General features: G+C 31.7%; 2 protein-coding genes across 2 annotated transcripts in view; one reads left to right on the forward strand and one right to left on the reverse strand.

Annotated features, from left to right (window-relative positions):
* The window catches only part of LOC123660931 (alkaline phosphatase-like), a 33155-nt gene extending 24862 nt beyond the window's left edge, over positions 1 to 8293 (reverse strand). Inside the window, exons 1-3 of the mRNA XM_045595951.1 lie at positions 8223 to 8293; positions 963 to 1035; positions 702 to 914 (exon numbers count right to left, since the gene is read on the reverse strand). Of these exons, the coding sequence (XP_045451907.1) occupies positions 702 to 914; positions 963 to 1035; positions 8223 to 8293 (357 nt within the window). The remainder of the gene's footprint in view (positions 1 to 701; positions 915 to 962; positions 1036 to 8222) is intronic.
* Positions 8294 to 9300: 1007 nt separating this feature from the next.
* On the forward strand, positions 9301 to 13668 carry LOC123660932. The gene is made up of 5 exons (XM_045595952.1): positions 9301 to 9381; positions 10018 to 10104; positions 12407 to 12592; positions 12963 to 13092; positions 13598 to 13668. Exons 1-5 carry the CDS (start codon positions 9301 to 9303, stop codon positions 13666 to 13668), a joined length of 555 nt encoding a protein of 184 aa, XP_045451908.1.
* The last annotated feature ends 1118 nt before the right edge of the window (positions 13669 to 14786 follow it).

Raw genomic sequence — 14786 nt, forward strand, 5'->3', positions numbered from 1 at the left:
AAGTACTTTTTTTTCATGTTATCAGTTGCTTACCCAACTGGTACAGCTACAGATTTTTTTTTTTAGGAAATTAGTCAGTTGCCAACTGTAAAATTAAAGGATTTGACTTTTTTAGAACTTATTGTAATTTACATCAAATATACGAGTAATGTTTTTTCTATCGTCTACATTTAGACAAAATGAATTAAAGCAAGTTTTCCGAGATACACTTGATCGCATTAGTAATGGTGAAGATAAACTTGGAGATTATAAAAAACTAAAGACGTGAAAAAAAAAGAAAGTGGAGTATTAACGTATTGTCTAAATTAACGAATTTTTTAACGACTCCCATGTTCGTAACTTGTTACTTGTTCTCCACTTTCTTACTTCCATGACATCGACAAGTAATACAACGAAAATGTATACGAAAGAATAACCAATTCATACGCATTATTAGATATAACTCGAAAAGCATTTGTCAGGTCTCGGTTAAATTTACACTGGACCAACTGCGATGCACCCTTTTGATTAAAAAAAAACATCGAAACCGGTCCACCCAATCAAAAGTTGTGAGGCAACATACATAAAAAAAAATACAATCGAATAGAAAGCCTTCTCCTTTTTTGGACGTCAGCTAAAAATACTTTTGGTTTTTATATCTCTAGTTGCAGCCCAAGTGATGGGAGAAGTTATTCTTAACAATAATAATAATAAAACTTTACCTTCAATAATCCGACGTGCGGGAACATCTCATACGACAACCGATGACTTTCCCCGCCCTTGTATATCCTGGTAGCTGTGATCGTGTTCGGTCCCATTCCGTCACCGATGAACAAAATTATATTCTTGGCTGTGCCCTCGTTCCATTTTACGTTTAATGCCTCTTCTAACTCTTTTGAAGCGAGCTCCGTCCAATATTCTGAGTCTGAAATGTTCTTAAGCAGTAGAATATAGCCAAAATGAATAACCTAATATCCGCTCGCGTTATTGGCTCTAGTTCCTTCTTCTGAGACGTAACTCTTAGTTCCTAAATTTTGACAGTCATTAACAGCATTTCTAAAATAAAAAGACAGATTCAGAGAGATTCTCCGTTCATTTGACGAAGTGTTGGCGCAACGGTCACAGTACTTGCTATTGAGGTGGCGGTCGCGGGTTCAATCCCCGCTCATGACAGACGTTTGTATTGGTCATTTAGATGTTTGTCGTGGTCTGGGCGTTTGTGCCTGTGTATTGTGTATGTTTCTAGATCCACAACACAGGAGAAAATGGGGCCGTTAAGTGTGAAATGTTTATTTATTTATATTAGGCTATATATTTCAAACGCCTATTTTTTGAGAAAGGTTCTTGCTATAGTTCTAGGTTTTCATAAACCGTGCTCTACACTTGTATTGTATAGTCTAATGTCAGATATCGTCAAGTTAGCTTAAACTTTTTAACATAAATATCGAGAATAGCGATGCGAAGGCTTCTCTTTCCCGGATAATGATACTATAGTGACAAATCACACCAGCAACTGACTAACCAACGAACCAAGGCTCGTGGGGGTTACAAAAACTGAGTTCTCTCGTCGCTGGCAGTATTTTTTTTTTTTGTAAGTTACTCAATGGAGTTATTTACTATGCTCCCAGTTTCCTTCAAAGAAAAATCGGTTGACAATTTTCTAAACTTAATATTAATAATATTGTCGTAAATGGATCTGGAAAGTCTATTTTTAATATTTGTATGAAAACTCTGCGATATATAGCCTATTTATTTAAATGAAGGAAAATTTAAGGCCATTTTGTGAAATTAGGTTTGTTTAAAAGGAATTATATTGGTTCTGATCTTGAATTGCATTTGAAAAAAGAATATTGTTTAAAAAACTTAATTTGGAAATGACGACTTTTGAAAATTGTAATTTAAAATAATAACAATCGAAAAAGCTATTGTAATCATAATTTGAGATGAGTTTTGAGTTGTTACTATTTGGTATATGCCACATGTAAAAGAAAAAATTAAACTAATTATATTTTTTTAATATACAGAGTGCTCCACATCTAACTGCGTTCCTTCAAATGGGAGTTCTGTTGTAGGAGTAATAGACCACGTGATGGGTGAAAAAAATGGCTTTTAGTTATACTTATCTATTTGACAAAAACCATTTAACCAGTATCACGGATGGAAAAGATACAGTGGAGATTAACTGTATTGTAAAAGCATTCGCAATCCTTATATGCCATCACCAATAAGATCTAAATTGTTATGTTCCTGGCAATTACGATATATGAACGTCTCTGTTGACAGATAAATACGCACTCATTGTTGGAAGTCTTAACCATTGATTAATATGACCGCGAAACATTTGTTAATCTATGATTGACGAAGAAAAAGATTTTATTATAAAAAAAAAAAAAAAAATTAAAATAAAGAAATAATCAATTTATATTTTACAGGCACAGTGTTATAATAAAGACTTGTTTGTTAGTTTATTTACACAATATTTTTCAGCCCAATTTTCGAAATTAATTTTGGTATAACAATTCAACATCAACATCAAGCAATCTGACGATTGTAATAAATTTGAATAATAAGCAATTGACTTTTGACTCGGTTGGCTCAGTGATTATATAGTAACTGCCTTTTGTAGTACCTTTTGTGGATTCGATCTTTGCTTGTGAAAAGTATTTGCATAGACAGTACAAATGTTAGTCGTGGTTTTGGCGTATACTTATGTGCACTGGCACAACACAAGCGTGCATTTCCGGACTACAAGATTTCGTCTTAATGTATTTTCAACCTAGTGTCGAGGATTTTAAAATTGGAATGCCTTAGTAAATGATTTACTCAACATTAAAATATTTTTTCAATTCGAACCAGCAGTTACTCAGATTAGCGCGTTCAACCAAACAACTCTTTGGCTTTATAATATTTGTATAGATTCGTTTACTGTATAGACCTCCATGATGTCCCTAAAATATATATATTTAATACTATAACAATCAGCTTCTTTTCGTTCGTATATACTATAGTACTTAAAATTATTTAGCGCGTTTAAACTCTTTAGAATCAGATTGTATATATATTTCGTTCATCTTGGTGTGTAATTATCGTGTCATACCCGACTAGAAGTTTGAATGTGCGATTAATAGGGTTCTCCTTACGCTGCCATGCCACCCGCCTGCTCAGCATGGTGACTATGGGCAACACACATATTGTGGAGACCTATGTCCAGCAGTGGACTGCAATAGGCTGAAATTATGATGATGATGACGATTCGTTGCCATGTTGAGCTCGCTATAGGAATGTAACGCAAAGGTTTATCTGGCTCTGGTTGGGAAATTTAGTGTCAGACCAATTGGGTTCCCTTTGGACTGTGAGTTACATTTAATTAATAGGAGGTTGTCTATTAATCACGTGAGGGGGAGAGGGGTTCAGAAAAACTTCACGAAATATCTCAATCATTGAGATATCACTTGATTATACCTACCTGTACTTAAAGATATATATATTATTCTGAAATTTTCAATTTACTTTGCATAAAAAATTGAGGTACGAGGTTAAAAAGTTGCTGAAACTCATCACGTAATTGATAGACAACAGCTAATTAATATGGAGTTCCCACATCGGGCCCACCCAGCATGAATGGACTCTCCATAATATTAGTTCGTTTGTATTGAATCATGGTTTGCATAAAGTACTACTGTAAATAGAAATCATTAAGACTTCAATGACTTTAGCTAAAGATTTTTTTTCCTTCAGGCTATAAGTACTGCGAATCAGGAAAAAACTTTCGTTTTTTCCTGACTACCGGTAAATACCGGTTATTATTTTGTTGGGATTCCTCACAGCTGTTCCACTCAGTGCTCAGTGGTCTGGGTTCTGAGTGGGCCTCCGACGTTCCGTGATTTTCTACTGATAAAAGCCTTCTTAATGAAACTACTGATTACATAACTTAAAAGCATAATTTTAAATATATAAAAATAAACAAATAATGTAATTAATGACGACAAAAATATTTTAATTAACATTTTATTACAACCGTGAATTAATAAAATTGTTTAAATACTAATTACTCTTTCATCTGCCTCGCGCTTTGATTTACCTCATTTTATTTTCCCATTCATACTTCTTCATAAACTTCTTTATAAACGAATAAACTTATCATTAATCGATAACAAGTAGTAAAAAACTAACCTTTTCGTAAATCACATCGTATTGTAATAAAATTGAAGACAAATAACACACCCAAGCAACTCTTGCGCATTTTGACAACTGATGATTTGACAATTGACATTGACCGTTTGACTTCACTGAATGGCACAGATAAGTTATCTTTGCCGAACTGACACTTACGTCAGAATATTAACGATAACATGTCAACGTCATTACGTTTTAAACAAAATGTCATTATCATTATTTCCTACGTCGCATGGGTTATAGTCATATGTTAGAAATCATTAAACTAAATTGATTATTATTAAATTATTATTTTCGTATTCGTGCTTGCTATATTGACACAATTGAAAGCCGTTAATTCAAATGAATGTATGAATAAATGAGCTATTATCGCAAGCGTAAAACATTCATAATGTTTATTGTTTATGAGCGTAAATTCTTAAACTCTTCACGATTTCGTGTACGCGAGTATTGATAGTAACATAAACTCAGTACAGTAAATAAAAATAAAACTTGACATTTCGTTGCAGAAACTTTGTACAATTTCAATGTAGCTCTTGTTCGTTGTTCTTGCTGATCCTTTACTGCTTGAGAATTATGAATGAATCGAAATAATATACAGGGTGCCCGGTAATTAATGGATGATGCAGGTGTTTGTGGGGGGGGGCAAGGGGTAAACTAAGAAAAAAAAATCTATCTGCAACGGTCTAAGATTTTTTTGATTTTTTTATTTAAGTACAAAATTTGATACTTTTGTTCAAACTTTTGGACACTATGGCTGCAAATCCAATATAACGGATTGATTTTCTGTGGAAATAATCTAGGATAATCAGCCTTGGTATCGCAAATTGTAAAATATATCTAGCCACAACTGTTTCTTTTTTTTTTAAATACTTAAAAATAAAATATAGTGTATTCGATTTTTTTTTGTGATAAAGTTTAAGCACCTGTGGTATAGAAAAAAACGTAGGGAGACCTAGGTTACCAATAGCTTAAAAAACATGCCTACTTCATTAAGTTTCTTAAATGGTAATACACTCAATTTTTTTATTTTTTTTCCTGAGTTGGCCCACGGACACCTGTATATGTTATAACTTTGTAGGCAATATTAAAAAGTATTTGTATTCAATGAAATTTGAAGTTTAAAGTGAAAACAATAGTGTGTGCTTAAGACCGAAGTAAAAACTTCATTGGAAATCACAATCAATTTATATGTATAGTAAATTTTAAATAATCAATTTATATGTATAGTAAATTATGGATCGTATTTGGAGAATAAATGAGAACAAGTTACTATTTATTTAATTCTATATAAATCAAATTATTTATTCACAGTATAAAAATCACGCAATAGAAATAACTAAGCCGATAAACATAATTAAATGAATATAAGTAGACAAGATAATTTTAAAGCAGCGCCATCCATGAGATTTTTCTGTAGATATGAAATGTAAAGAAGAAACGGGTAAATGAATGTTATTTTAAAAGGTATAATCGTAGATATTTTTGGTGCTGTATAGCGTTCACGCAGACGACGTCGCGGGCAGCAGCTAGTCTAATATATAAAATTCTCGTGTCGCGGTATTTGTAGTTAAACTCTTCTGAAACGGCTTGACCGATTCTCATGAAATTTTGTGCATATTGGGTAAGTCTGAGAATCGAACAACATCTATTTTTTATACTCCGAAGTTATAGGGGGGGGGGGGGATTAAGGGAGTTAATAACATATATGGCAAAACAACGTTTGCGGGGTCAGCTAGTAGTATAAAAATTTTTAAATTTTAAATAGTATAATAAAATAATTGTGTTTGCTCGCAAACGAAAAAAAAAACCGACTTCAATTACATCGACGAGTAATACAACGTAGATCGACGAAAAAATAGTCAAGTAACTACGCGTTATCAAAGATTACTCAAAAAGTAGTTATCAGATCTCAAATTTATATGTGACCACATGACAAACATCAGTTTTCGATTAAATTAAAAATTATTAAAATCGGTACGCCCAGTAAAAAGTTATTGCGGATTTTCAAGAGTTTCCCTCGATTTCTCTGGGATTTCATCATCAGATCCTGGTTTCCTCATCATGGTACTAAACTAGGGATATCTCCTTTCCAACAAAAAAAAAGAATTATCAAAATCGGTACATCCAGTAGAAAGTTATGCGGTATAATACAACGTAGGTCGACGAAAAAAGCGTCAAGTAAAAACGTATTATTAGATATAACTCGAAAAGTAGTAGTTAGATCTCAAATAAATTTAAATGGGACTAATTGACACACACCACCTTTCGATTAAAAAAAAAACTTGGTGAAATCGGTCCACACGGTCAAAAGTTCTGATGTAACATACATAAAAAAAAAAAATAAAAAAAAAAACATACAGTCGAATTGAGAACCTCCTCCTTTTTTGGAAGTCGGTTAAAAAGTTTGATTTAATTTAGAATTGATTATTACGGTTTTTACTTTATTTAAAAGATTTATTGCAAAACTGTACTAAGGAATACATGAATAGTTAAACTTTTACAAATAGATAGTTTTATTTTTTTGTACCAGCCAAACTTCGGATATGCAAAAAGAAAAATGTATCAGATAGATGAAGATGAAAAAAGAGAATATTTAAGTCAAAAATAACCCCTATAAAAACTATATTCATATGTACGTACATATTTTTTAACTTGTTTGTGTGGTTCTAAGTAGTTATTTCAATAGAGTTGTAGAAGATAAGAATAAAATGTGACATGGAAGTACATATGTATATATCGGTTGGGGATCGATCGACGCGAAGCTCTGCGCAGGACTCCTTTAAGGGTAAGCCACTTTATAATAACAATGTAAATGTTTGGATTTTACCTCCCTTGGGATCAGGTTGTGTTTGTTTTAGGGTTCAAGCCAACTGGGATACGAATTTAGTACTTAACGACAGCATTACATGTTAGTAACATATATATGCTAATAATGTACCCATTTACTACGAGTTTATCATTATTTTAATAATTTCGATTAGTATCCAGATACGATACTATCAACATCCGCTGGTGATTATTTTACCTACAAGTAGGTCAGCAAACGAGCGTTCGGATCACCATCATCGTACTAAGCGATTGTCGTAGCCTATAGACGCTTGCAACACCAGAAGCATCGCAAGAGACGGTCGAACTGCTTTAGGTTTTAGCAGTATATTTTCTGCTCAGTAAATCGGCTGATGTAAGAATGGAGGCCAGGTTGAATGATTCGCGTTGATAATATGATTGCGATTCAACAAAGAAATGCTGCCACCAGCCTTGGTACCATTCCACGTGAGTTTCATTTATAACACAACTATGTCTTTTGGATAAACAACACTTTTGCGTATGTTGTTTGTCGCCGCGTTGGCGCAACGGTCACAGCCATGGATTGTACCTGTTGCGCTGGTGGTTGCGGGTTCAATCCCGGCACATGACAAACATTTGTATTGGCCATACAGGTGTTTGCCGTGGTCTGGGTGTTTGTGCAGTCCTTGTGGGTCTCCCCACTGAAAGTCATTAAGCCGTCGGTACCGGTTGTTATCATGTACACCTGATAGCGATCGTTACACATAGTAGGGAATATATCCACCAACCCGCATTGGAGCTGCGTGGTGGATTAAGCTCTGACCAATCTCCTACATAGAGAAAGAGGCCTATGCCCAGTAATGGGATATTACAGGCTAAAGCTAGCGAGGAATTACCAATCTTATATTTTTTTGTATGAGTCTTTTATTTTGAACAGTTTTTTTATTGACCTCTTATTAATGAAACTTATCATTCATTGTTTGCTTATTACACATGTTTTTTTCTCTATCAAGCTAATTATCGCGCTATTGAACTGATCATTATGAAAATTTAATATACGCTAGCTATATAGCTATAGATCTATAATAACATGAAATAACTATTAAATTTATTCTTTTCCAGTCTTATCATGAGAACTACTTACGGAATCGTTGGCAAAACCGCAAGGCACAGCTTGTATCAAATATCAGGAACGTATTTCGTTTTAAAAGATAACTAACTACATTTAATATATTTGTATTTTTAAAATATTTAAATACACTTTTATGGTTTCTCACTTTAACAATCTTTTACATTTTAGTAAAGTCAAGAGCGTCCACTTAACTCTCCTAGCTTCAATCAAACTCATCTTTGCGTTTACTTTAGTCGTTTTTCAACAATGATCACTGCGTGTTATATTAATATGTTTTATATATAGACTATCAAGTTTAGTGTCAAAGTTTGAGGGTAGAACGCAAAGATTTGAAGGGTAAACAATTATCACAAAAAATGGTAAGTTTGTGTGTGCATTTGTGTACCGATCATTTTTTCGTGTCTTCTCTTTACTATGTGACATTGGTAAATGCAACTGTGTTCCTCTGATTTAATTAAAAACCATTAACAAAAATTAATTTTGTATTTGTGTATTATTTTAAATAGACGTAGCTTATCGTGATTGGTCAAACGTGGTGGTGGGATTTTAAAGGTGAAAATCATACTTCGTATATATGCTTTTGAAATAATATTTCAAGTACGTAAACACATATTATTTTTTAATATTATATATATATATATATATATATATATATATATATATATATATATATATATATATATATATATATATTATTTATTAATTTATAATACCTATAACGTGCTGTGATTAATTTGTGAAATGAATTCTAAGTAAACATAAGTAAGTAGGTATTTATACCTTACATTGATTTGTAGTTATAATTATTGTTTTTAAACGACAAAATTTTTTTTTATTAAAATATACTTATGATTAAGTATTAGGATTACCCCATGGTTATTTTTTCGTTATTTTCTACTGGAAATACACATTTAGAGGTCGTTTGGACAAAGCAATTTATGAGTATCCCCTAAATGTATGTGAAAGGGAACGTTTTATCTAAACTGTTAGTCGTATCATTTTAATGAGAAAAGAAAAATAAAGTGTTACGCGAGCTATTACTCTTGACCTCATTTGCTATTTTTTAATGTTTCTGATAACATTCATAAATAAAGTACTTAGTTAGTCGTACAAGAAGGTATTTTTTTTTAATAAAATATAATTTACCAAATTGTTTTACAATTTAAGTGCCGGGTAATATTTTAATTGCATGTCAAAAATTATTTTTTTTTAATTTAATTAACATGTACACAATTAAAATCTTGTATATTAGTGTTAAGGATAAAATACCTATATGCAAACCTGAGCTGAACTCAACTAAAATAGTCTGTAAATGTGACACTGCGGGGCGGTTGCCTTCTTCTTATTATAGGAGAGGAGAAAAGCCTTAATTCGGTACACCGCTCAATTATATAACTATCGCTATATTTTACTTATTAAAGAATGACATGAACAAAAACCCAGATCAGAAATACGTATTTATATAAACTCCTAAACTTTCCAAACAACTGCAACAAAAACTAAAAGCGCAAAATAAATAGTTATATATAATTTTAATATTCTTCATGTAACTAATCTGACGTCTTTCAAATACTTGTAATAATTCCAATACATTTGCTTACTACTTCCAAGCTTACTACTAGGATGATTTACTGATGCCCATATTCATAAGTAGGTACGCGTAGCGTACGCGTAGCGTCAATACACAATTGATACTAACTTAATATCCTCCACAACAGGATTGCTTAAAAGAAATCGCTATTTAGCGATAATTTTGGCAATTACGAATAATTTTGACTTGACTGTATTAAATGTATTGTATTCATAATAATAATTCAATAAATTTTGCTTTATCTTAGCTAATAAAAAAAATATAGTTCTAACAAACCCACAATGTCATGCGATTATACATCTTTAACTTGATAAGTACCTATGGATAAAAATACCTTTAAATATTTCAGGCCAGGATGGAGCTCCCTGTGCTGGACAAGTTCTGCTTTATATTCAACTTGAAGACGGGATGCATCATCATGGGAACTGTTAATTCGGTTAGTACTGAATTTCCATGTTTAGTGCTAAATCTCAGACTAAAGACAATGTGACCATATTATTATCTTATATTTTGAATAGACACAGTTTTGACATAAGGCACAGAAGGAAATTTCCTGCTAGAAATTTGGAGTAAGTTTGAGTGAGGAGTCGAAAACATGTCGTGATAATCCTATGTTGCAGGCATCTTTAGACTACAGTAACCGCTTACTCCACCAATCCGCACTTTTAACCGACTTCAAAAAAGGAGGAGGTTACTCAGTTCGACCGTATATATATATTTATATTTTTTTTAATGTATGTTCGGGAATAACCCCGTCGTTTATGAACCGATTTTGATAATTCTTTTTTTGTGTCACATGTGGTCACATTTGAATTTCAAGGAGATCTGATTGAGTAATCTTTGATAACGCGAATTCACTTGACTATTTTTTCGTCTACCTACGTTGTATTACTTTTTAACCGACTTCCAAAAAAGGAGGAGGTTCTCAATTCGACTGTATTTTTTTTTTTTTTTTTTTTTTTTTTTTTATGTATGTTACATCAGAACTTTTGCCAGGTAGACCGATTTCGACAAATTTTGTTTTAATCGAAAGGTGGTGTGTGCCGATTGGTCCCATTTAAATTTATTTGAGATCTAACAACTACTTTTCGAATTATATCTAATAATGCGTTTTTACTTGACGCTTTTTTCGTCGACCTACGTTGTATTATACCACATAACTTTCTACTGGGTGTACCGATTTTGATAATTCTTTTTTTGTTGGAAAGGGGATATCCCTAGTTTGGTACCATGATAAGGAAACCAGGATCTGATGATGGGATCCCAGAGAAATCGAGGGAAACTCTTGAAAATCCGCAATAACTTTTTACTGGGTGTATCGATTTTGATAATTTTTACTTTAATCGAAAGCTGATGTTTATCATGTGGTCACATATAAATTTTATCGAGATCTGATAACTACTTTTTGAGTAATCTTTGATAACGCGTATTTACTTGACATTATTTTCGTCACCTTACGTTGTATTATACCTCATAACTTTTTACTGGGTGCACCGATTTTGACGTTTCTTATATAAATTAAAAGCTACTATTCGTCACGTGGTCCCATTCAAATTTAATTGAGATTTGATTAGTAATTTGTGAGTTATATCTAATATTGCGTATTTACTTGACGGTTTTTTCGTCACCCTACATTGTATTATACGTTATATCTTTTTACTGGGTGCACTGATTTTGATCTTTTTTGTATAAATCAAAAGCTAATACTTGTCATGTCGTCCGTTTTAAATATGATTGAGATATAATGAGCAATTTTTGAGTAATCTTTGATGACACGTATTTACATGACGATGTTAAGACGACTGTGGTCATGTTCAATACTTTGCCACAACGCCATCTATCAAAATTTAATGAAATTACTTCGTTGACTATCGATCAAATTACAATATTCCACTAGAGTAGAGAGTAGCAGTTTATTCACGTTATAAATATATTTGTGCTTTTAATTTTTGAGTTATCGCTAATACTGGGTATTTACTTGGCTATTTTACGTGCCGGCCCCGGAATGAAAAAATTGAACAGTAAAATCTACTGAACGAATGACCTTGTTAGAGATGGCGTTCAGACGTTTTCTAATAACGCAATTAGGTTCCGATAGATGGCGTTATTAGATTAATTTATTTACAATTTGATATAGTAATAATATATTTCTCAGACTAGTAAGCCTTTTTGTGCCTATTTAGACAGTTGATCTGAAGGGGTAAACTCCAGTCGTGCATCGGAGCTGTGTGAAAACATGAACAGTACATATTTTTAATAAAAAAGACATAAACCGTAATTCAATATAAATCCGCTTCAACTAAAAAACCCGCCGTAATAAGCGATGTCAGCGCTTCGCGCGAATCGACGACGGGCCTTTTATGAAATTTCTGCCTACAATCGTTAACAAAATGTTAGAAATAACAGTAGAACATTACATAATTCTACAATTTTATAATGTGGCGTTATATGGAATACGAACAAAGTATTACTATTTTTTCATCGATCTACGTTGTATTACTACTCTTCGATGTAATTGAAGTCGGTTTTTTTTTCGTTTGCGAGCAAACACAATTATAGAAGTAATAGTATTTTATTCAAAACAAAATTCTATGATATTGAGGTATTATCTTAGGCGTTTGTCGTAGATACCTAAATGAAAACTAATCGACATAATGAAACTCTATCACTACATTTATACTGTATAAAACATTATTATGTAGATTGATATACAATTTTTTTCTTATATATTTCCACAGATCCTTACATTTTTGATGGCAGTTATCTTGATAGCGTTCGCGGTGGATATTAAGCAAATGTCTGATTCCAAGAAAGACGACATTGATGGAATGTCGACTGTGGTCTACACCATCGTTGTGCTCATCGTAATTCTGCTGCTTATCAAGTTCCTATCCCACTCGGTCTTCGTGTGGGCCGTGTACAAGGTATAATAGATTAACTTACAAAAATGTCATTGTTACAAAATCCTTTGGCCATGTCATAACTCGAGAGCGACTTTATCGATTTCATTCATTCTTTTAGGTCTTCTAATACTTTGTAGAAGATTTTGACTAGATAAGAAATTGTGCATAAAAGTGGAAAAAATTAAGCCGAAACGACTATAATCTACGAATATAATAATTTCAGTTCTCGTGTCTCGCCTTTGACAGGGCAAAGTCTGTCAGGACAGCAAGTAAAAAATAAATATGCTTCTCACTCACTCAATGATCGCCAATAGTGTGAAATCTAACTGATGATACTTTAAAATACGTACTTACGAGTATATATTAAACACACACTTACACTACATTACAGGAGAGAGCTGGTGTTATAAAGAAGTACTGCATCTTCTGGATCGTGTTCCTCGTGCTCTTCATCATTGGTTTTTTGAAGACGATGGTCCACATGAGCGCTGGGCACGTTATCGCTCAAATATTATTCCTAGGTATGTATTAGCAAATATTCCTTGATCGCCTAAAAAATTATATCATGTCGGAATGCCTGTTTCAGTGTGGGTGTTGTAGTGACGTTTAGAGGACTTTTTATGTGTTATTTGTTAAATGTCTACATATGGGTGCAGTCAAGAGCAACGCATTTCATTGTATGCGTACAGTACAGTGATTTCTCTCTATTTAGAATCCTGTATTCAATATACAATTTTTGCTTTTCTTTTATTTTGAGATTAATAAATAAGCAGAGATTAAATAAAAAAAAATTAAATTGTGCTAGAAAAAATAATTGCCTTTATAACGTTGGTGTTTGTTTCATTTAACGTTGGATTTTTATTTCTATATGCAAAAAAAAAACTTTTTTTGAATCCTTAATCAATTTACGTATTCAGCCTATTAAAGAAAATAAGTCAGATATTAAAATATTTAAATAGGCTTCAAATACACTAAGGACCTTTTATCGTCAATATAGGTTAATATTTATTTATATTAAAATTACAGCGGAGAACTTCTACTACATAATCGTCATTCGAAGCTACTTGATGTCGATCAATGAAGATGGTGTATTGTAAAGTAACGATTTTCAGTTTGATACCCACCGATAAATGTATGTAATTTTTATATAATTTTATATTTAAACTATATTTACAAAATTTTTGATTAATTTTATACATTAACAATAATCTGTCCAAAATAAAAGCAACTCTATAAATCATAATTTTATTTTTTAATCTATTAAAAAGACGTCATATCAAATATCCTTATTGTTAAAACAAAATAATTTGATTTATTAACGTTTTAAATTAAATATTATTTTTGAGATTAGTTACTAATATTAGATTATTACTGTATACAGGTTGTGATGTTGTGTTGTATTTAATGTTATCCCAAAGAATGATCATATCATATTTTATAACAATACTTGTGTTTTTCATTTAGAAAAGAGGTTTATAATAGTATTGTATTATATGCATATGTAAATACTAAATTATATTTCACAATTGAAACAATGTAACGGCAAGTTGTAGATACATCATTTTAATAAAAAGATATTTTCTAATAACTTTTGTACGTAAGCTCTTTGCTTCCTGCCGAAAACATTTTCATAAAAATTATTTGTTTGGCCAGTTGTCGTTAAAACTATCTAATGTATGATGGTATCTGACAGATACAAGTTTGACATATTATTGTTTTTTACCATCAAATTCCACTGGGTATGGGATATTTTTATTCGCTACTTTGAAATCTAAAATGACAACCGGTGGAACAGGCCTACAGTTTTTAGTTTAATTTTTATTAAATTAAAACAAATCATATCTTCCGAGCTATAATGATGTATTTTGGATGTGTTTGGTCTGAAAACAGAGACTTTTGAGTACTTTTATTTATATTTAGACATCGATGTACCTTTTGATCTTATATATAAGAGTTTATATATATTACTAATTTCATATTTTAAATGTATTTCGAAATTATACTATAATCAAACCTATTTAATAATTCATCAATGAAAATATTGTAATATTTATAGTACCTACATAATTTTCAGAAATGCCTATATACAACAATAATTTTATGAAATTTTAATAAATATCTACACTCTTCATATATAACTTAACAATATGCAAATAAACTACATATCTTTTTAGTTTTAAAATATTGTTGTATAATTATTGTTTTAGAAATGTTT

The sequence above is a fragment of the Melitaea cinxia genome, chromosome 16 (assembly GCF_905220565.1).
Source record: "Melitaea cinxia chromosome 16, ilMelCinx1.1, whole genome shotgun sequence".
Classification (NCBI taxonomy): Eukaryota; Metazoa; Arthropoda; class Insecta; order Lepidoptera; family Nymphalidae; genus Melitaea; species Melitaea cinxia.